Source organism: Motacilla alba, chromosome 14, assembly GCF_015832195.1.
Source record: "Motacilla alba alba isolate MOTALB_02 chromosome 14, Motacilla_alba_V1.0_pri, whole genome shotgun sequence".
NCBI classification, from domain to species: Eukaryota; Metazoa; Chordata; class Aves; order Passeriformes; family Motacillidae; genus Motacilla; species Motacilla alba.
This window is the reverse complement of record NC_052029.1, coordinates 13,385,483-13,409,153: the sequence shown is the minus strand read 5'-3', so window position 1 is coordinate 13,409,153 and position 23,671 is coordinate 13,385,483. Positions and strand designations below refer to the sequence as shown.

The 23,671-nt window shown below is 42.3% G+C and overlaps 1 protein-coding gene across 4 annotated transcripts in view; it reads left to right on the top strand.

The window, feature by feature from the left end:
* SMURF1 (SMAD specific E3 ubiquitin protein ligase 1) overlaps positions 1-23,671 on the top strand; it is a 45,630-nt gene that overhangs the window by 2,660 nt on the left and 19,299 nt on the right. For all 4 annotated transcript variants that reach the window (XM_038151051.1, XM_038151050.1, XM_038151049.1 and 1 more), the window contains exon 2: positions 23,456-23,494. In XM_038151051.1, coding sequence (XP_038006979.1) covers positions 23,456-23,494 — 39 coding nt within the window. The remainder of the gene's footprint in view (positions 1-23,455; positions 23,495-23,671) is intronic.

Here is a 23,671-nt window from a genome sequence, read left to right as displayed (position 1 = left end):
TTTTTCTAAAGACATAATTTTTTCCTCGTCTGTTGTAAAGGTATTTGTGGTAGCAGTGTTGGGGTTATTTTTGTGAATATAAGCAAAAGTTCTCAATCTGCTGATGATTAACAGAAGTGATCTCCCAGCTTCTACAGAATGATGTCAGTCCCAGCCTGATGCAAATTGTAACAAAGTAAAATGGCAAATAATGCACCCTGTGCAGAAATACTAAAAACCTCAATGTAGCACTGAGTTGCATGACAGGTTAAAATGGCTTTGTGGCCTGTGGATGTCAAATATGCTAATCTCCTGTCAAATCTCAGTTTCTCCTCTTCTTTCCACTGAAGCCTTTACCCCAGCGGGTGATGCAAGAGCCAGAGATACTCTGGCCTTGTGTCTTGTCCCTTGGAACAGTTCTAGGCAAAGTAAGAGAAGACTTCCTGTTCAGTCTGTGGTCTCTTCCTATCCGTGCTGTCATCAGGGCAGCGCAGCAGTGGGGGAATTGCCAGCACAAGGATGGAAAAATAAAATGATCCTGTGAGTGCATGTCCTTGCCAAATATGCTCAGGGTCTGCTGGGTCAAGGAGGAGCACAATCCACAGACCAGGGAACCTTCATGGAGCACGTGTCACATTTTTCCCCTTGTGCTTCTCTGAAACCTTTGTTTGCTGCTGCTCCCTGGGGAAGTTCCAAAGGGTTCATCGTCTCCAAGGCTTACGCACGCCTTGCTCACACTTGTACCCCCCACAAGCCCTGGTGCAAACTGCAGTCTCACCGTGCTGGCTGTGGCAGACACCCTGATCCAGGTAGCTTGTGGGCAAAGGTTGCAGGTGGAACTGGAAAGGCCAGGAAGAAATGGACTAAACATGGAACTTCACCAAAAAAGATGCAAGTTGGGTTCTGGCTTTTTCAGCAGGGCTTCAGCTGAGGTGTTAAAAGCTGGCTGGCTTCTGGGGCCATTGTGGAACTGAGGAAAATGAAACTAAGGATTGCTTCCTAGCTGGATCTCACGTGGTCGGATGGCCATGTTGAGGACTGAGTTTCTTTAACAGAGAGACCAGAGTTGGTGTAACTGCAGGATCCAAATAATCTTCTCCAAGCACTTCACTTCACTGTGGTTGAGTCCTCAGTTCCTCCTTGGAAGACCTGGGAAGGTTTGCTGCTCATGGTGGCAGTTTTGGAAGGCAGGTGTAGGTGACAATCCCCCAAGGTGTGAGGGGTAAGAAAGGGCAGTGCCAGAAGCATAAGGGAAGAGTGAGGAAGACGATGATGAAGCAGGTGGTTGCTGTGAGGTGAGAAAGCCAGAGGGGATTTGTGGATGATAAATCTGATTCCTGTAAGCAAGGTGGTTTGCTTAGCAGTGGCAAAGAGAGGGGAAGAGGGAAGAAGTGACCCAGGAGCGTGCTGCACACACTTCCAGCTCAGTGCAGTCAGCCAGTTCAGGGAAGCCCCAGCCACGAAGTCTGGCCAGTTGGTAGCTGGTGAATGGGTGGCTTTGGGACTTTCTGCATTTGTAATTCAGGGAATCCATAAAAGAATACAGCGGCTTCAAGTAGAAGATAAAACATTAATGTTGTCATTAGAGCAATGTTCACTTAGGATTGTTACAAAGGCACAGACTAAAGCGTGTCCCAAATGTCAGGGTGTTTTACTTTCCTTTCATGACTAATGTTATCGACCAGTGCAGCAGAGTTAACTGGCTGATCAATAGCAGCACTAATATTGGTGACCTGGACACTTTCCTGTCCCGTGCTCAGGAACAATGAATATCTGTGTAGGGATCTCTCAGTCAGACATGGTGAATGCATCATGGGCTGGCTGTAGTTTTATGGTTGGGCATCAGGAGCACTGGTTCCAGGTGAAGAGTGCTGGGGCAGGAAGAGCTGGCTGCTCATCCCAGCCTCCCTGGCAGCTGGCATTTAATATCGAGCCAGCTTTGTGCCATGGGGGACACGGTGGGAAGCAGCAGTTGGGTAGCTCCAAATTTATTTCGTGTGGTAATCTGGGAGCCTGTGGAAATCCGTGTCTTGTTCTTTTCTCCTCGTAAGGATTTTCTCTTCCCCAGTCTGCTGGGAGCGGGGCCCCGGCCGCCGCTGGAGCGCGGGGCTGGAGCTTCGTGCCGAGCTCATGCCGAGCTCATTCCCTGCGTGATGCTGAGCGAGGCACTTCATCTCCCTCTGCCTCCCTTCCCTGTTTGCCTCGGGAAGCAGCAGCGTTTTTGTGAAGGTAAATTCGTGGCTGTTCAGAGCCCTGTGGGTAGGAATGGCAAAGAGGCTCAGGGCATGTAACTCTGGGGACATTGAAACAAATAAGATTTTGCTTTCACGGGAGGAAGTGGAAAGCACAGCCTTTGCAGTTGGCCAGCTGACATTTTTGGGCTGCCAAAGTGGGAATCCAAAGAGCAGCCCTTTCCTCTGGGCAGGCTATGGGGAGCAAGTCTCCTTTTTTACTTCTCCCAGTAAGTCAAAGCTGTGCCAGCACCATTGTCCTGGTGGAAGTAAATTAAATCACCAAAAGGAGTTTGTTTGAATATCCCCCTCAGGCGGGGAAAGTAGAAACAATAAGTACTTTATTCCTGACTTGAAACTTTCTTTTGTCAAATTGAATGTCTTCATATATAGAAATGCAATTTGGGATGTAGTTGTGCAGTTCATGATTTCTTTTTTATTCCATACTGCCCACCAGTCTAAGAACAGTTTTCTCATCCATTTCTTGAAACAGCTTTATCACATTTCTAAGATTTTGTAGCATCATCCTTTCTGTGTTTCAAAATTAATCATCGGTTCCAGGGAAATACAAGCAGTGTTGAATTTCTCAGTGAGGAGGTTGCTCTTATACCACGATTTTCTGGGTGCTGGGTAGAGGAACTTTACTGCCAGCAGCTCCAAGGCTGCTAAAATTGCCACTGTAAATAAAGATCAGCAAGCCCCCTCAGTTTTTCCTGAGCTGGCTGGAGGCTTGCTTGACAGGTCACAGAATGGAGAAGTACATCATGGAAACACCATCCATGTGTGTGGTTTTTGGAGGTTTACCTGGATTACTGCCCACCTTGAAGCCAGTCCAGTTGCCATGCTCAGAGCTGGATTAATCTGGTTGGATTACTTGCTGCTATTTATGGTTCTTGAGTCAACTGCTCACTGTCGTGGTGGTTTGGGCTGTCTCGGTGGAGGCAGCAGGATAGAGCAGAATGGTTTGGATAAGATGTGGATAAATCAGTTGGGTGTGAAGTTTAGGTATGTACCCAGCAGAACAATTCATGTAAGACTTGAGTGAGGAGAAAATTTAAAAAAAAAAAAAAAAGGCTGGAAGAGATGTTCCACGTTTTCCCTAAGTTTGGAACGAATATTTTTGGTTGTTGTTACGTTTCTCTATTATTGTTCCTCTGGAAATAATCAAAGTATTACTATGAGAAGGACTAAAGTCTGGAATATCACTGAAAGCTTTGGTGTTTTTCATGGAAGCAGATGCTGATTTATTCCTTCAGAGTGAAATAAACTGTTTCTGCAAATTTGTTCTTTCCTGTACCAGCAGTTGTCGGGGCAGAGAGGAGTCAATGCGACCTCGAGTCTCGAGGCTGACAACAGTTGTGTTGGGATCTGCTCAGCTTTTAGGGAATGTCTTCACCGAGCTCTTACTTGATGCTTTGCCATCCCTCTGTGAGGACAGCACTACAGTTGAGCCACTTCCAGCTTTTTTCACCTGGATGTCATCTCAGTTCTCTCCCGTGTGTGTTGGCAGGCTGCAGTTAAGCCTGCGGGTAGCTGACGCGGACTGTTGTGCTATGGCTGGTGCTGAGGAAGCTGCTGCTCTGACATTGGGCTGTTTCAGGTGCTTACAAGTGAGTTCCTGCAATACTCCTGCACTAACTCAAGATGTTATCTCCTTCCTGGTCTGCTGACCCTCATTGCCAAAAATTTGTCACCTGCCATGAGAAAGCTGGCGGAAGAAAACCCATGCTCACACTTTCAGCTGCCTCAGTGCAAATTCAGCTTCCCTGTGTGAGTCTAGCTCTAGGATTTAGACTAAACTGCTGAACATTGAAAAGCTCAGGTGTGTGCAAGTCATGTGTTGGAATTTTTTGGGAGAGAAAATCAGAAGAGACAGTGATTTTGTAAACCGTGCAGCAAGTGTGTATATCTTAATTTAAAATTATTTCTGTAGGTATTAAGGTAATAAAAGAAGAAAGCTGCATATATGTTTGCTAAGTGAGGCAGTAGGTCAATTAGCATTAAGATGTTACATGTTTTTAAACTTTGCTTCACATGTGTTTAAAGGGAAATTCAGTAATTTGTCAGAGGGGATCCCTGGGGATATTTTACAGTTTTCCATGTCTGGGAAAGTCATAAAATATAATTGGAGAACATAGAAATGATGGAACTTTTTTCTTTGTCATACTCTCTTATGAACTGGCAGCTACATGGTGAATATTTGGGGGTGTAGGATGATGAATCTGATGATGCTCTAGTTGAATTGGCAGAGTAAGCATCCATGCTGTTTCAGAAAGAATCTCTCCACAGGGCTGTAATAGCTTGATGCCTTCCTCTTCAGTAAGTCATTTTTGTCAAGTTAAAGGCCAAAATTCAAACTGGCTTGTTGTCAGGGACACTAAGCACAGCAGGCAAAAGTCCCCAAGGCTACCCAATTCCCAGCATAGACAGATAAAGCTGGCAGAGCCTGCTTTACTCATCTTCCCCTCCCCCGGAAAAAATCCTCTTCCCTGGTGGTTTTTTTTGGAGGATATAGGCACTATTCTGCATGCTAATACAATTTAACAGAAAGTATTTAAATGGAAGGTTTGTTTGTGGGTAAAACAATCCATTCTTGTTTGGGAGTAATGGAAAAATAATGCACAATCCCTGCAGTGAGCTCTCCGTGCTGCAGGCAGCTGTTCCAGCTGTGCTCACCTCGCCACAGCTGGAGGGAGTTGTCCTTGGAGCGGTGAGCGCCGGGCCTGCCTCGGCCCGTGTGAGATGGAGCAGTTCAAAGGGGTTAAGCTCATAATCCTAAACTGGAAGAAATGATGGAAAATCCTGTGGAGCTGGGCTTTGTACCAGCTGCCCATTGTACACTTGGGGGCCTGGTTCCTGAGGCTGTAGAGCAGTGTGGGAGCCAAGGGCAGTGTTAAACCACACATTGACTTCAAGGGTTATTGACCACTGCCTGTTGTACTCCAGGGCTGCTGAGTGTCCCTCAATGTCCTCACTCGTGTGCAGTTTTACCCATGGCTGGCTTCTTTTGAATGGTGGATGCTTCTTTCCCAACTCATTACGAAGAAGGTCTGCTGAAGAAAATGAAATTTCTTTTGTTTTCTTTCTTAGGTAACTTGCTATTATCCTCCTCTGGCAGGAGTTTTTGCTTTCATAGGTAACCAGTAGCAGGAAAAGAAATATTTTTGGTAGGATTCAATCTTTTTTTCCTCAAGTTGATGAGATCTTTGTAGATACATTTCATTATTTGGAGTAAATGGCATTTTTGGGTGAGTGGATTAGGAAAAATAGCATTTTCGTTGACCTTTTAATATGTTTACAGTTTTGTCTTCCTTTTTATTTCCTCTAATAATTAGACTAAAACTGGTCATGTATTCATCAATTTAAAGTTTCCACATCTTATTTTCATCACAAACTAGCAAATTAAATTTGCATGTGTTAAATTCTAGGCTTCTAATTTGTCTTCCTGATGTTTCTAGGACAATATTAAAAGCTCCCCTTGTATTTTTCTCTTGAAAATAAAGGTTAAAACACTGAAGATGGTTGCCTTTCTTATTTATACTGGAAAATTATTTATTTATTTTGGCAACTCCTCACATCAGTCCAGACTTTCTTTTTTCATGGCCCTGACCTTTCTTCTTCACATGGCAGATTTGGGCTGTGCCGCACCCCCAAAGCCAGCCGGACATTGCAGCAGAAAACTCAATCCTGTGGTCAGTGTTTTCACGTTCTTTAGGTGTTTAGTCTTTCTTGTGTTCTTTAGTACATGGGATGTATGACCTGAAAAGTTTATTGCAAAGGAAACATCTTTAGAAATACATGTGCTCTGTTTTCCTGGAGAGCAAAAGGAAAACAAAAAACCCACCAAAACTCCAGACTGAAAATGAATGAGTATATGGATTGTACTGTTGCTTTAACGAGTTTTTTTTTGACTACACAAGTGCAGAATTTAGAAAAATGAAGGATTTCAATTTGATTCAGACTTGCAGTGATTGATGCATTTCCCAGGGAATCTGTGTTCTTTGTAGCTGATGTGTTTTGGTTCCTTTCCCATGTGCAGGCATTTTTACAAGCATGTGGGAACTTCACTTTAATTCAGAATTAAAATATCGTATTTTACAAGTGTAAGTCCAATTAGCAGATACCTCTTTGTTGTTCCTTTAGTGTTAATGGGGAGAGAATCCATTACATTTGGGAAACTTTGGGTTTGCAGTTGAGTGGGGGAGTGTAAGCTAAAGGTCTGATGTCAGCCTTTGAAAGAGAAATTGGGTGAATTTTCTGGGCTCTTGAAGTGATGCTTACTTCAGTGCTTTATATTCCGAGGAATTCCGAGCAGTGTCTCTCATATCTCTTTCTTAAAAACATCTGCAGACAGGTAATGGCCACATTAAGTGCTGCAGTGGGCACGTTCATATCTCATGCGTCTGTAAATACCCTGCTGAGCAGATCAGAGAGAGCAGAAATGGCTTAGTGAAAAAAAAAATGCCTGAAATGTTGTGGGTTTTGGAATTGGCAGGGAATTGCTGTGTATCTCACTTTTCATCTCCCAGCTATCCCTCACGTAAAGCGTTTTGGTGCTGTGATCGGCTGATGCCTTTAACCCACCCCTGAAATCGTTTTTAACCACAGTGAAAATACTTCTGCTGAGGTCCCCCTTGCGCAGATGAGGGGTGAAATAAGGTGAGATGAGGTTAAAAGGCAGAAGTGAAGTTAGGGGAGGCAGAAGGTGCCAGAGAGTTGTTCAGCTGTGAAACTCAGCATGGTCCATCAGCCTCTGAATGTTCTGGAGTTAGAGAAGGGCTTCAGTGCTGAACTCAGGCTTTAATGACTTTATACAACTTGGTAAGTGTGTGATATAACCAAGTTCTGTGATGTAACCACGCTCAGATTTAAATCTCTGCATCTTTTCTCAGAGATCCTGTCATTCATTCAATAATCCAACATTAAATTTACCTCTGGAAAAGCCCAGGGTGTAGGAATGACTGTCTGGCTCTTTATAAGAGTGACTTCTGCATATTGGGCAATAATTAGCTAAAAAGAGGATGCTGTGTGTACAGCTAATGTGCCATAATGGGAACACCTACGTCTTTATTCCTTCTTTCCAAAAATTTTAGGGAATTTAATGTTAATAGACTTCTTTCAAGATTTATTAATTAATGTGTCTGTGCTCATTTATTGAGCTCTGTGTGAGACAGCCGGACAGCCCAACACTGGTCTGCAGCCCCTGGATCTGCTGAGGGTGATGAAATCAGCTCCAATAATTGTGCTGTCACCACCTCTAGAAGGAGACTTTGGCAAACAGAAGAAACGTGTACATGGGTGCTTTTCTGTGTTGTGTTCTTCAGTTTAAAATTCAATACCTCCTTGGAGTTCCAGGTCTGTCTGGTAACAGGATAAGTAACACTTCAGTATAACCCAGCAGCTTGGCTTGGACTTCTAGTCACAGTCATTTCTTTTGTAATTTTTTTTTTTTATTTGTGCAATCATAGAAGTAATTTGACTTGTTACAAATAATGTTTTGATAAGCTTCAATAGAAATTAGCAAACCAGCCATCAAATGGGATTTATAAAAAGTTGCTTGGGAAAATATGTTGTAAGTAGTCTGCAATTCAAGGCATTTCCTTTGCAGGATGCTTATCAAGTCTGCATGTGCTACTTCCAAATTGAACTAGAACGTAGATGAGAGCTATTTTTGATAGAAAGGGGTGGGGGGGAAAGAAAATAAAGCCCAGTTGGAAAGTAGTAACAGGTTTTTTTCCTCATTGCCTTAGGATGTAAATCCTGCAAGTGTGCAGAGAGAAAACAGACTTTGAAACAGCCGAAGAAAACAGATTTATCTGTGATGTTTGAGATGATGCTGGTAGTGTAAACGTGATTGAAATAGTCATTGTAGGAGTGGTGAGTAAATATACCAGAAGCTTATGGATAAACTGACTTCTCTTTGCTGCTCTGTATGCCAAGTAAAGGCAAAATGTCCTGCTTGTTTCTGGGATGTTCCTTCCCCAGGGAGGCTGTATGAGGAGGAGCAGCCACTGGTTTTAAGGATTGTCGTGCTCCCAGATGCCAGTGTAGAGCTCTTTTTATGCCCTGGATGTGGTTGCTGGCCTCTTCTGGGCTCTTGGAATTAAGATATTGCAAGACCGAGGGGGAAATGATCCAGCAAATATTTCTGCGAGGATTTCTTGTAGATTAATCAGTTTTTTAGCCTTTTGGTGTTTCACAAATCAGCAGTGAAACCTGGAATGTGGAAGCTGTCTACACTTTTCAGGACAAAGTGCTGCCTTATTTGACCATCAGCCTGATGGATAAACTTACAGGACAAGCTTAATCTTTTTTTCCAGACTGAAAAATTACCAGGCTGAAAAGGGATCTCACCTGTCATTCTCCTCTAACTAATTTTTGGCTTTTCATCTGGCTTCAGTCAAATTTGATAAAGGCAGAGCCATTAAGCAGACCAGGGCTCAAGGCTCGTGGAGATGAGGAGCTTGGGAGAGCAAATCCACCCTCCCGTGGTCTAGCAGAGTGGTCCTGGTCACAGCCCTGTGCACAGGAGATGTGGAAGGAGCAACCTGGGAAAGTGAGAGAGGAGCTCTGAGGTAGGAAGGGGAGGGACATACTTGAATCAAGTCCCACACACCTCTAGGTAAACCAAGATTCATGAACTATAGTGAGAGTTTGGGGGTTTTGTTGGCTTTTTTTCCCCCCCCCCAGAATTTAACATTCTCTGAGACAAACATCCACATGACTTGATCAAGCACCTGTAAAAACACTCCCTATATGTTTGTTTGGATTTAGGGGTTTTGTTTTGCCTTTTCACCCAGCTGAAGCTGTGCCTTAATTCCTCACACAAAGCTTCAGCTGCGCCCTGCGAGCACGTCGCTTCCAGCACCAGCCACTGCATCAACCTCCTACTGGCATTTTTTAATTAAAAGAACAGCACTATCGCTTCAAATTAGTGCCACACAGCTTATTGGAGTAAGGAGTGAAATGGTGTTTAAAGGTTTTTCTCTCGTGGAAATTTTTTATTAAAATTTGCTCTCTTTTGGGTTTATCAGTAGTTTGTCATTCAGTGCCTGGACAATATCTGATTCCGAGGTGTGCGAGCCCTCTGTGATAGGAATGCAAATAAAAGCCTGGTTTTTAATATCTCGACTGTTTGATAAACAAGAAGCACCTTCTTCATAAAAACAAAGCAACCAACATTATGTTATTTTATGATTCCCACAAAGCAAGTGTCAGCCTGTTTTTGAAGTGCATTCCCTGTGTGGAGAAGGTAGTGAAGAAATAGATATTTCTGGGAGCTTCTGTGCCATGAACTGTGAAGAGCTGTTTTTGTAATCCTGTTCAGTGAAATTGTTAGGGCTCCGTTATACTAAATTACTGTGAGAGCAAGGAATATATCCAGGGGGAGGTAGCCCTAGTGAGAATTTTCCTCATACAGCATTTCATTTTGTCTGGAATATTAGCACTGTTAACCATCCATGCGAAATGTAATGTATTCAATCTATTTAATCAATTTAAACTGGAAAGCAAACGTCTTAGGCTTTCAGTGAACCAGCTATCCTCATGTACTGGGTTTTTTAGATATTAAGTTCTGGGCTTTGGATGTGCTATTATAGTAGTTTGATAAAGAACATTTTGTTCAAGAGAACTTTCTTCATATTTTTTTTGCTGGGTCCTGCAACCAAGTGGTGTCACTTGTATGAAATCCTGTGTCTGAATATGCATTAAGGTTGTATAGGAAGAGGTATTGTATTTTTTCCTTCAAGCTCCAGTTAATTTATGTAATACCTTTGATCAAGGTATCTCAGAGCAGTGGTGGGATTGTAATTTATTGATGTAATGGACACTGACATTTTGTACAAGGAAAATGGCAAACAGGTGCTGTTGACAGGCAAAGTGATGAATGTATAATGTTGAAAAAATTGTGACCGAACATCCTGGTCAGAATAATGCACTAAAACGTTTTCACCCAGATCCCAGTCTTTGTGACTGCAGATTCACTTGGGATTTGAAAGAGAGGTTTCTTTACTGAGGAGCTTGCAAGTTGTTAATAAAAAATTGCCAGTGGGAGGAAGGTCCACATATATTGTTGTTAAGCCACTGTTGGGAAACTGATTTTGCAATGAAAATGTTTATTTATTTTGAAAGAAAAATCTGTGCTAGAATGCTACGCATGCTCTACTTATCTGTTTTCATTCTAAACTCTATTTTTATTTTGCTCTCTGCAGCCAGTCTGTAACTAAAACATTCCTAGCATCCTTTGGCTGAAGATTCAGTCAGGGACTTTTTTGTCCTGCTTTCAAGAAGATGATTCCAGTCTTTCTTGAAGCTTCTCCAAAGGAAATTTCCTTCTGTTGTGGATAAGGTGACAACGAGGGAAGTCACTGCCTATGGTCCAAAGGCTTGGTGAATCCTCTTATTGTTGTCGTGTCCCCCCGTGCTTAATCTGACAACAAATGGAAATATTTTAGCGTAGCTACAGTGGCACACGATAAGAGTTGGAGCCACTCTGGTGTTAATTCTGCTTGAGTTCAGGTAGCTCGCAAGCTGGCTGTTAGCAGAATCATGGGGATAAATGTTTGTGGGCACAGAGGAGAGGGGTTGTGTTTGTGGCCGTGGGCAACAGGCCTCCCTCCCCAGCTCCCCATCCAATCGAAGGGTATTTGCCACCACGGATTGGATTTTCTTGCTCAACCAGGGATTGGCTCTGACCACTGTGTTTGTTTTGTTGTTCATCCCTGGTGACTGTCAGTAGCACTTGGCTGAATAAACAGAGACTATTGATCAAATTTGAAGTCATTAGCTTGGCAGTTTAAATAGATGCTGGCCTATATGATTAGAACAAGGGAATAACACAGGCTGATACAGCTTTATTTGGAATAAAAGCCTTCTTTTCACAGAGTCCTGTTTGGTGCCATTCAGCTCCTAGTTTTGTGCCTCCCTTAGGTCATGCAAGAATGAGACATTTTGCTTAAAATACCTAAAGTGAAGAGGGTGGCTTTGCTTGTGCAAGAGAGGGATAACACGGCTATAACAGGGACCTGCTGAACTTTGGTACTAATTGGAGATCAGGTTTGGAAGAAGGGGGTGCTGCCATGAGGTTATTGCTTAACCACATCCAGCCAGGACATGCTGTGGGAGGAATCCTGCTCCAAGCCCAGCTCCAAAGCAGCCCAGTGTTGGATTGTCCATCTCACTGCTGCTCAGCTGAGACACAGGGCTGTGACATCTGGGTGTTGACACCAAACACCACGGGTGATGAATCACTTCTGAAGGAAGTAGCTTCCTTTTAGTGGCTGCTGTCGTGCCATGTGCCTGACAGCCTTCTCTGTCATTTGAACATTTTGGGCTGAGGGAGTTCTGGAGTGCTCTGAGATCCCATTCCAGAGGATGGGCAGTGCTGTGTGAGCTCCCCAGCACGGAGCATCACTAATTCCTTCCTGCCAGCCCGGTGCTCCTGAGTCACAGAGCTGTGTGTCCCTCGAGAGCGTGCACATTCAGCACCGGGACACACAGGGATTGACCCACATTGCCTCGGGCACAGCAGCAGCCACGTGCAGCTCATTGCCAGGAAATCAGATGAGAACTGATGTAACTCACTTCATCCAGCCTGCATGGCCCGGGCCAAAGTGCTTTTAGGGATTTACCACTTGTGTGACTAATAGGTGATTAGGTTGATTGGAAGGAGTGTGTCTACGTGCTTCATGTAGACAAGACTTATCCTGTAACAATGGCAGCACCAAAAAAAGTCTCTTACACATCATTCTCTCATTATAGTTTTTAAATGGAACTAGTTATTAAATCAGATTTTCTTCCTCTGTGTAAAAGCTTTCATACGAATTCCTTGGAAAGTTTGTTGCTTAGGGATGTTTTCCCTGCGACAGCTGGACAATTGTCCTGTAGAAGAAAACAATAATTTTCAGTCCTGGGGTTAATAAAAGAACAAAAGTAGGTGAATGAATGAATGAATGATAAAAATTTGCCTTCACAAAGCTATTAATACCTCTGTAATTGCAGTCTTTTTTTGGAACCAGCCTCGTTTCTGTCCCGTTCTCCTTCGCCTCTGCCACAGCTTCCTTATTCCTGCACAACCACTTGCAGTCCCCCTCCTTCCCCGCTGCCACCACTGTCACCTGCCCACGTCCCTCCCCAGGCTCAGCAGGGCTGGCACAAGGCCCAGGCTAATAAGCCCAGACGAGCTGATTCCCTGGCAGGTGTCCAGGTGGCTGCTCACCTTTTAGCATCAGTGCCCTCCACAAACACGGGTGTTTGGGGCTGCCTTGGGTTTCTCATTTGTAAACAAGGAGAGTTTGAGCTGAGTTCTCTGAACGAATGAAAAAATAGACAGAAAGACAGTGGAGAGCGATTTGTAGCCTCTTGGGCGGATGTTGGAAGGGATTATAACGGGCAGAATAATCACAAAACAAGCTACTGGAGATTGAAAAATTTCCAGGAGTTAAAAACAATATTTTAAAGCAGCTAATGTACCTGATTCAAAATGAGAAAGGATGCCAAGAATTTAATTTGGGTGAACACAATTTTTCTTCTCTCTTCCTGTTTTTAAACTTGCTACCTTTATTTTAGCTTTTGTATAGGAAATTAAAGCAATTGTTCCATTTTGTAGCTCAGCATTTAATCAGCCTGAATTATTTTTTTAAATTTTACCTGGATGGTCAGGGTGTCATTTTTTCCCTTCTTTTTTTGCACATGCCTCTTGAATCGTCTCGAATCCGATAGATATAATTTGAATATGGAATGGTAATGAAGACAAAAATAGATGTGTGCAAGAGCTGGTAACAAGGAAACCATCAAGAAGAGAAGTCAGTGGAATGTTTAATTCCATCTAGTGTGGGCAGCTTTCCCCCTAAGACATTAAAGGCATTTATACCTCAGTACTAGGATCCAAGTTAGGATCAAGACTTCATTTATTATGGGCCATTAGGCTCTGCCACTTCTTTCCAGCACCAACTCCATCTTGATGATCCATATGTTTGTTATCCTCAGGTTGATAACGACAGCCCAGGGAGCTCTGGGAAGAAAGAAGTACTTGGGAATGGATTCCAGCTGGTTCAGTTTTTGGCTGGCCACTCTAAGTAGCCTAGAACAAAATGAACTCATGGCTCTGGGCTTTTGTGCTCCCTTAACTCTTCCCTGAATATGGACTTTCACTGCCCTGATTTTTAAGTCAGAGCTCACTCGGGGTCAGGCCAGACAGGGCTGCTCCAGCTCATGTGTTTGTTACCATCTGACCACAAAGCAAGCAGCAGGTCTGAGAATAAGGAAGGCAAAAGCTGTAAGAGCATGAAAAAGTTTCTTTGGCAGCAAGGCCCGTGGCTTTGAAAAGCTTTACATGACAAGACTTGAGGCTTTTTATGTTTCTATCCAAACATGCCAAAAAGCACTCGGCATACCTCAGTTAAAATCCAAGCCTGGAAAACAGCGAGATGTGCTGGAAATCAGGGAAAGTTTCTGAGGCATTTGCTAACCTGAGGTATGTGGTGGTAAAGCAGTGATACGCTTCTGATGCCTTACTTGAAAGAAAGAATGCTTTTCATTTACTTGGAAAAAAAAAATGGGGTATTGACTGTGCCTCTTGAAAAGTCATCCAGTACCTGCTGAAATTTCTGCTGGTAGCAGTCACTGAAGTTAGTAGTGCCAGAAGAGGTGCTTGGTAAGTGTTACTCTTTGCAATAGATTTTGAGCAACTGCTAGTCACAAGATTTCCAGTTATTAAAGAAATTCAAAATGAGTCCTGGTTATACTGCAATAAGGCCCCGTGCATTGTTCTGAGGTTTCTTCTTTCTATGTACATAGTAGCCTGTAAGCCAAATTTTCCTGTGGAATTTCTGTATTGAAAATTCTTCATTCACTGTTTCCATATGAATGAAGAAATGTGGATTCTTGAACATTGTGACCACAGTGGTCATCAGTGTTTTTATACTTTCATTTATGACCTTCCAAAAATTACTCTGGCAAAATTGGTTGGTTTTTATTTTCAATGTTTTTAAAACAGGGATTTTTCCCCCCCCTTCATTTTGCTGGAAGTTAATCTCAACATCAGCAGTTTCCTGGGGCACTGAAGTGATTCTTTTGCCAGCTTCCTGCTCTTGGTTCACAAGGAAGCTTCAGTTTAACAGTGAGTTGAGCAGTCCAGAGCCAAAGCTGCATATTGAGCACTGAGGCAACGTTCCATGTGGATTGTTTAACTGCAGCTCTTTTACTGATACATTTAAGCCCCACGGGATGAACTAATAGTTTACATAGTTTACAACTTACACATGACACCATCAATTTTTTGAATAACAATGTTCTTGCTTTTGAGCAATCTACTTAGCACTCGATGAAAACCAGACATTAATTTTGTACTGTTTATTATATACCCCAAGTGGAAACTTTTGTTCCTGTAAAGTTGATTTTATACCTTATTTAATTGCAGTAAGATACCAAAGAAGTCAAATACTGGTTTTGTCTGGAAAAACAAATCTCAGTTTTAAATTGAGATTGAGAATGTGTTAAATTACATTTTTTCCTCCTTTACAATAGTGCTTAGCATTCAAATTGCTTTGATGGAATACTGACACTACCTGTATGTGAAGGAATGTAAATACCAGCCACTCTTTGGAGATACAAAACATCTGTTTTAGTTTTAAACTGAGAAATCTGCTTCGTTTTAGCTTGGAAATTGTAGACCTTTTGCTGTTTGACAAAAATTCAGTGTTTCTATTGAACTGTTGCCTGGCTGTATCTACTCAAACTTTGCCAAGATTTTCTGTACCAAGGTTTCTTCTTTCACAGGTTTCACGTGCTCTGCAGCAGCAGGTCAGACTCCTTTCTGCTCTCTGCATAACAAGCGCTATTCTGAGGCAAGGCAATATTTATATATTGAGATAGTACTGGCTTAGAAGGCACAAAAGTTGTGCGTTGTGTTCCTGACATTTCGAGTGTTTTGCTCCTGGACAGGACCCCAAGGCTGGCTCTGGTTTAATTGGTGTGAGTCCTTGTGCATTCTGTTGTAGTGCCCAGTTAAGTACCCGCAAATGTGTTGCTTCTGGTTTTGGTCTCTTGTTCTTCACTTTCTCCCCCTTTATTAAGCAGCAGAGAGCAGTTGTGCAGGTTTTCCTCACGGAATTGGGAAATGAATGGCTTGTAAAAGCTCGAAGTCCATTAATTGGGTGGTGTTTTGTGGGGGAAAAAAGCTGCTGTTAGTACAGAAACATACCTGCAACTTGAATCTCACAACCTGCTTGTAAAACACGCAGTGGTAGTAGTGGTCTGGGTAGCCCCGGAGTATCTGGGAAGAAGGAGAATCTAAATTTCTGTGTTTTATAGTGAACATAATATTTATTGCAAAAGCCTTTTATGTACTGAATTAGTAAGCAAATGATCAGCTGCACAGGAGAGTCCTTCTAGGCTTCCTTTTGGTAATGAAAATAAGGTGTTCAAGGCTTTATACCTTGAACTTCTGAAAGTAAAGATCAGAGACACCTTAAATGAAACACACCTCCCTGAAATGCTGACTGAGCACAGGCACTGTTCTCCTCTGCAGGAGTGTCAGCTATTTCATACCTCATTTATGCCTCAGCAATATCTAAAGCATTCAGGGTTTCTTTTCTGTATTTGATTTTTAATTTAATGTTGTTCACCTCACATTTTCCAGAGAAACAAATTCATAAATCTGAACATTTGGATAGGATTTCTAGAAAGGACCTTTTTTGTTTCTGGGACTCTGGAATTAGGGCTGGGTTTGAGCTGGGTTCAATCCCCAGCTCTGCCTGGGACCTGTTGGGATGAGAACAGGGTCCTGTTAGGTGCTGATGTTTTTAGGGATTTAAAAAAGATGCTTTGAAACCTCCTTGGTGTTGAAAGTACAAAATATTTTTGGCCATCTTAGTAAAATTCAGTTTGGAATCTGAGTTATGAGTGCATGTGGGTGGAGGAACATGTTTTTCATGCTTTAGGAATTTTTTTCCAGATGCTTTTGCGGTGCTTGGGTAACTGTAAAAGCAAAGTATTGAGATTTCAGCATGGATTTATTCCTTAGTTTTAATGCAATTTAAGGGAATCGAGCCACATAGTTTCCTGGTGTGTTTTTAGCTTCATTTTGGTGATGATGTTGCACAGCTCACAATGTGTCTGATCCAAAGTGTGAGCACAAGAAGAATGTGCAAGGCGTGCAGATAAGTCTGTCTGGATAGACACCACTTGCTTGGAAATATGAATTATTCAATGCAAGTGCACGTGGTTGGAGATGCAAAAGATTGAATAAAGGAAGAATTCCAGAGCTGTGTTGATCCCAGTAACTGTAACTTGCACAGTGAAGTGTGGAGTAAATGAAAAGTCCATTTTGTATTTCCAGCAGGATTTTTTTCCATTGAAATTGTTTCGTTTAGCTCTCAGCTAAGAAGTTGTATTTGCCCTGAGAACAGCATATGTGTGATTTTAACAGCAATTTTGAGGCTTTTACAGATATTCCTGTATCTTACTAGTGTATACTATACAGAAGTTGATGCTGTAGCTGAAGCCTGAGTGTATCCTTTGTTTTCAGGGAATCAGGAGACTTTGTGGAATCTTGTCTGAATTTGGGAAATCTCTCCTTACAAAATTATTGTCCCACTTGGCTGTGGTCCTGGCAGAATTGTTGGTGGGGGTGGATGCCTGAGTTTTAGAAATCATACCGTGGGTATAAATTGCATTATGTTCTGTTAAGGTATTTCCTGCTAAAGCTGTGTAAATGATGGGCTGTTCTTGGGAATGGCTGTAAAATGGTGATGGTAATAACTGACTTAGCTCTTAAATTCCAGTTCTCACAGAAACTGGGTGTGCTTTGGACGTGTTTGGAGACAGTAAAGAGAAAGTGGGAAGGATGTGAGGGAAGGCAGAGCTGCAAGGACATCTTGGTGACAAGGGAGGTGTCACCATTTAGGGTCTCACTCTTGCCCCAGCATCTCTGGCTGTATTTCCTACATCTGAGCAAACACTGCAGCGCCAAGAACAATTAGCTGACGAAACAGCAGTCTACAAAAGGTTTGCCTAAAAAATAAAATTTAAAAGAAAAAGCACTCATGGAAGTACAATTTGAGTGGCACATGGACCAGATAAACCCCATGGGCAGGTTCTGCTTTCAGAGCTGAGGGTGTGTCTGTAAGACTCATGCATTCAGGGATATTTGGGGTTTATGTCTGTCTAGGAAATGGGCAGCTCTGTGGAGAGTATGACAATGCTCTTGGCCTGGATTAGAGGGAGGCATTGCAAAGTCATAAGAAAACGGAGGCAATAGCTGGGATTTAATGAAAGATTTAATCTGAGAGGTAACCTTTATCTCAGGTATTTGTTAGGGTGAGCAAGGGGGAGGAAGAGAGAGAAAAGTTGGTATGAGGAATAATTGATAAGCTTATTCCCACTTCTGATTTGTGTGCCTTTCTCAGATCCTGTACATCAACATTAATTCAGCTTCCTATTGATCTCCCTTTTTTATCCCTGCAAAGTTCTTCAGCTGATTCCATAACTCTTCAGTGTTTCTCCAGTTTTACATCTCAGTCAGTTAATTTTTAAACTTGCTTTACTGGTCTTGTGCTGCACACAGTCTCAGTTAAAAGGGAATTTAATGAGTCTTGTTCTTCCAATAGCCCTGTGCTGGGTTTTCCAATGATTTATATTATTGAGGGCTAAGTCAGCCCTTGCTGGTTGTATGTGCAGACTTATTGTTGGAGAATTTTTCAGTTTGAGTAATTCTTAGGAGCAGAGATGAAGTTCCAGTGTTTTGTCAACTTGTTTGGTTTTGGTTTTTTTTTTGTAGTAGGAGAAGTGCCTCTCATTCGTGACTGGTTTCTGCTTAGGTAGGATGGAATTTTGATTCCTGACTAAGTAGATACTTTAATGACATGTTAATGGACTAATAAAAATGGCTTTTTCTGGGTGTGTGGTTTTTTGAAGATCTCTTCAAAGTTGTCTAGTGTTTGCAACTGGCTACACGAAGCCAAGTTCCAACCCACGAGGAGATCATGCCTTGAAAAGAGGCTTTGATTTTTACTGCAGCCTACACAAAAGGGCCACAAAAAGAGTTCGTGTATCAACTCCAGCGACTCTTTGAGAATTGAGGGTTTTATAATGAAGCCTTGCTTTAATCTGGTAGTCAGGGTCTGGTTTAGCATGAGTTCAGGCAGAGCCTTCCAGTGTCAGGGCATGAATGCAGGGCCTGAAGTCGGAGGGGTCTCGGGGGTTTTTGGTTGGTGTGAGTCTCGGATTGCAAATCTCATTGGCACCACAGTGCTGAGATCGTTACTGAAGGCCACTCAGGGTGCATGTCAGGATGAAATTAGTTCCATACAGCTAATTGGCTTATTTGGCAAATGTAAGGAAGGCTGTGGGTTTGTTTATCTCTTCGTGCTCGCCGGCGCTGCAGCGGTTCGGGTTCGGTTACTGGGAAGTTAAAGCAGTCTGGATTTATGCATTTCAGTCTCGAGCAGACAAAGAGAAAGACCAAAAGTATTCCTAAAGCAAACAAAAAAAAGACTAGAATAGAAACCTTGGCTTTTGTGGTGACAATTTAAAGTGCAATTTGTGAGTAAAGTGGTGTATTTCAGTGCAGTGATGTGGCTAGCCATAGAGAACTGCATTTTTACACACTTCGGCCATCTTTCCTTTCCCATAAAGCCATTTTTTGTGCCCCACCACGTATAAATGATTGTCGTCCTTAAAAAAACCAGACATGTGAAAGCTTCACGGGTTGTCTGATAGTAGAAATAAAAGCAGACCTTATCTGCAGTGAAGTCTCATTAAAGGTTATGTGCAGAGAACACAACTGGAAGCAGAGTCATTCCTCAGGGCAGTTCAGAAGGGGTGGCTTGTGGTATTCAGAGTATTTTCCACAAAATCCACAGAGCTGTTTGGACGAGACGTGATTTCACATAAGAGGTTCAGCAAAGATTTTAATTGTGAACCATGAGTTTTAGGGTGTTGGAGCAGCATGTGGTGAATAGCTGATGTTTGCTTTTTTCTCCTTTTTTGGGGGAGGCTTTTTTCCACTTCATGTACATCATTTTTGCCATGCAGCCTTCCCAAAACTGTTTTTCAGAATGGGATTTCTGCTGTGGAAACCAGGCTGTGAGCTGGCACACACAGGGGACTGTCCTGCTGGGGCACCTCCGACACAGGCTACCATGTTCACAAATCAAAACCTACACAGGCTTTGAAGCCTTGGCAGAGATATTTCCATTACTTGGATGTCTCAAATTTGACCCGCTTTGCAACCTTTTTCGTTTTCCAATTGTGTTCAGTAACTTTAGTTTCATTTTATGTCAAGATCTTTATTGCTTTCTATTCCAAAGGCTCATTGTTCTTCTTTGCTTCTATCTTAGAACAAACCAACCAGCCTGTGGTGCTTGTAATGATTGTGCTGCATATCTCTATGATTAAAGATGGTCTATACAGAAGGAAATATTGAGTGAAGTCCTTTCTACGCCATCAGCCTGCTGGCCTGTGTTTATCTTCTGTCACAAAGTAAAACGAATATATCCTGGAATCTGGCTGCCTGTTTGTACAAGCATAAATAATTAACCTGAAATATCCAAGGGAAGGCCAGAGATGGCTGAAGGTGGTACTTGCCAGCCTGGTTCACTGTGACCTCCCCCCACCTTTCCTAAGGAAGATGTGGACATACTGCTGGTTTGCCTTGTCTTGTCTCCAGAATTAACTCGGGTACTGAGGCCGTGGTTAGCTCAGATCATATCCACATGTAAAGGTCCTTCATTTGAGCATGGAGGCTCCTACCTTTAACTTGCAAAGTGTGAATGAATGCAATCCCAGGTGCACATTTGCCTGCTGTTTTGCATTGGTACAGGCTGGGCCTATGGACTGTTTTCATCACTTGCATTATTTACTTTCCTTTTGCCTCCGGGAAACGGTGTCCTTTGTACGCTGTGCAGCTGGAAACACTCGTAACATCTTAGCAGTGTGCAGCGGGATGGGGTGTGTTGGGAGTTGGACTCTGTGATCATGATGGGTCCCTTCCAAACTGAGACATTCTGTTGTGTATGGGAATAAATCTGGTGCTGATGCAGAGGCAGGCTCTGTTTACTTGGGAATGTTTGAAATGGTTCCTCTCCCAGACTGTTTTTCTGTGCCTCCCTGCAAGTGCTGCTCTTGCTGCAGGATGGTGTCTCAGGGTGCATTAGCAGCTTTCTGATGCAATTCTCAGCTGGGTTGTTCAGACACCGGTGCCACTCGGTGCTCTCCTCACTGTACCAGTCCTGCTCCTGCAGCACCTCCTGAACCACAGCAGATGATTCATTTCTCTTTGGAGGCAGGGTGGACACCCCGGGCCTGGCAGAGGAACCTCTCAGCTCACTCAAGTTACATCCCCAGGGTGAATACTGACTTTGTCTGAGGCTCGTCCTTTCTTCACCTCCTGCCAAATATGCTTTCACACTAGCACTTCACCCAGCTGGCTAATTTGGCCTTTGAAATTATCTCAGTAATGTCAGGTACTTAAAAAAACATTCCCATCCCTTTATAAATATTATAATCTAGATGTAGAGACATTGTTTCGGTGTTGTTTGGGATCTGTTGTATTAAAAAAAGAAGTTTTTCAGAGCTGTGCAACAATTGGGAGCGGAGCATAAACAAATCCTGTGTCAGGCTGAAACAAGTTGGTTGAGTTTGAGGAGGCAGAATGTAAATACCCAAGTCAGGAGAATTAGTACCTTTTGTAGTGTTGCAACAAATGCAGGGAGATCGCTCCTGCTGACAAGCCCAGAACTTTTCTTGTTTAAAAGAAAGAAAAACTAAAAGAAAAAGCACTTTGGGAAGTGGGCAAAGAGGGGATTTGAGCAAGACCTGGGCAGAGCTAAGGGTCTGTCTCATTCTCCTAAACCCTCTCTTAACTAGGAATAAAATTAGTAACTTTTTAAGCCTTTGTAGCTAAATCTACCCTAGTCCATGAATTTGGGGCTTGAAGTAGCAGCCATCAGGTCCTCTCCTGTTGGAGATGATGTGTTTAAGAAGGAAATGTGGCCCAGTCCCAGCTTTGCACAGCAGGGAGGGGCTGTCTGCTCTGTGCTGGCACGGTTTCACATCCAAGTCTCCCGTTGCTGACCTTTGCCACCTGTTTTTTTACTGGAATTTAGAAATCTGTGGCTTTTAAGTGATACAGCTCTTGCAAATATTTTTTTGCTCTAGTGGGTTTAACATGCAAATAGTGGAACAGAGCCAATGGTCCATCTCGGGCAGCCTGATTCTGGAGATTGCTCCATAAAGGTTTATTTCAGCTATTAGCTTTTGTGCCAATATTTTTCTTACAAGAAAGAGTAATAATTTTTGCAACTGAAAATTGAGGGTTTCACAGGCTGTGAGTGGAAAATTGGCAGCTGTGCTCATCTACTGTAGACTGAAAGGCTGGGGCAGAGGGAAAAGAGTTACATGAAAAATCTAATTCTTCAATAATAGCTTTAGAAATCTAATTCTTCAATAATAGCTTTAGAAATTTATGCTGCTGTTTTGAAAGCACACCTGAAATATGGAATAAAGGTAATAATTATATGGACAAACTATATGCAGAAAGTTACAGATGTCATCCTTCTCCAGCTCAATAAATAATTCTTAAAACTGAGGATGGCAAAGTAGAGTTGATTTTAAAAATCTCACAGAATTCTTTTTGGCTGGTACTAGCATGCAAAAGTTCTTATTTCGCTTGTACTTAGTCTCTCTTTTTTGAGTAGTTTTTCCTTTGAAACACTCTCAACAGGAAAAGGAAATTAAAGGTTGCTCTGTCGTGCTTCCACAGGCAGGGGATGGTGATTCTCTAACCCTGTGTTGTTTCAAACTGAATTGCCATAGTCTGGCACATGTCTCTTTTTGGTCAGTCGTTTAATAAAAATGCAAGAGAAGCTTTCTCTGATTATAGTTTACCAGTGTAAGAAATAAGTAATTTTTAATCCCTTCTAAAAATACTTTCCTGGTGTGGCTGCTTTAATTATTACTAAGAGGGAGGATTTGTGTATTTTTTTCCACGAGCTTCTGGGTTAAATAGTGGATTTCTGTGGTCTGTTTGCTTGACATGTGAGGTGAGGCAGTTTTTTCTCTGCTGCCTGTGTTACGTAGGGAATGTCTCTCTGGAGCCGAGGGGTGGAATTCTAGTAGAAGTATAGAAAAATAAATAAATAAAGTATTTGTTCCTTTGCACCTTCCCTTTCCCCAGTATAGAATTACAGTGAGACTGAGGGTAATTCAGGAAGAAGGAGAGATGGAGATGAGAAGGGGAAATGGTCCATACCTGGGGAATTGGCCATTGATTATCTTCTGAGCCTTCATTCTCATGCTGAAAGATTTTTTTTTCCCACTGGGGAAAGAGACTCCCTCAGCAGTAATTAGGTCTTTTATAGTTACCTTCCTTTCTTGGATCTTAGTTTGAGATAAGTTGAGCTCCAGTATTTTCCTCTTTGGCTCTGGAGTTGTTTTTCCTGGCCTGCTAGAACAGTTTAATGGATACTAAACAACTTGGATTGCTGAGATCCTACTGAGCAGTCCTTATGGAAAAGCAAAATTAGACTTGTAACTGGTAATAGACCTGGTAGAAATGGAGATTGATGTGAGTTTCCTGATGTAATTTTTTCTTAAATTGCTGTGCTGGTGAGAAGAATTGGAGAGAGGGAAACGATGTCTCATTTGTGGCCCTTTCAAAGGAAAACATCTTGATGCAGTTTTTTTTTCCAGTATATTTATTTTTCTCCTGAGTGAGCCCCTGTCATACTTATCCCCAAACCTTTGTGCATTTACAGATTGCTTCTGCTGTTGCAGAATCCCTGCCATGCTTTGTTTCACCATGTATCTACACTTTATGTGCAGGGAGCAGGAGGGTGCACTGCATTTGGTGGGACTTAGTGAAGAGGTCTCTTCCAGGAATCCCAGAACTGCTCTTTGTTCAGAAAATGTTTAGCCCTTGTTCTAAAATGGATGGATTCTGAAACAACGACAAAAATCTGATTTAGTATTCGTGGAAACATGCAGTAAAGAAAATTAGGAGGGTTTAATGCAAAGGGACGTTCATTAAATCTTCTGTGTGTTGTAACAATAGAATTAAAGCAGCAAATATAAAGCCAAATTTATATGTAAATATTCCAATCCCAGATAAGGAAAACAATGCTCACATTTAATATTTAGGTGTTTCTTAATGAATTATGATCAGGTATTATTTTAGCTGATTTGATTACCAGAAAGCTTTTTTTTCACAGTTTTAAGATTTCTTTATCTGCTTTTTTGTTTTGCAGTATTATGTGCCAAGAATCTCGCAAAGAAAGATTTCTTCAGTAAGTATGTCCTGATTGTGTGACTTTCTGCTGTGGATTAATCAGATTTATTTGGAGATGGTGCATTACTGTGGAGGCTCATCCGTGTGTGTCATGTGCACTGCGTTACTACAGGAGTACATGTTACTCTGGGTTGTAGATTGTGTACACTTTAGGCTTGGGAACACTCAGGGCTCA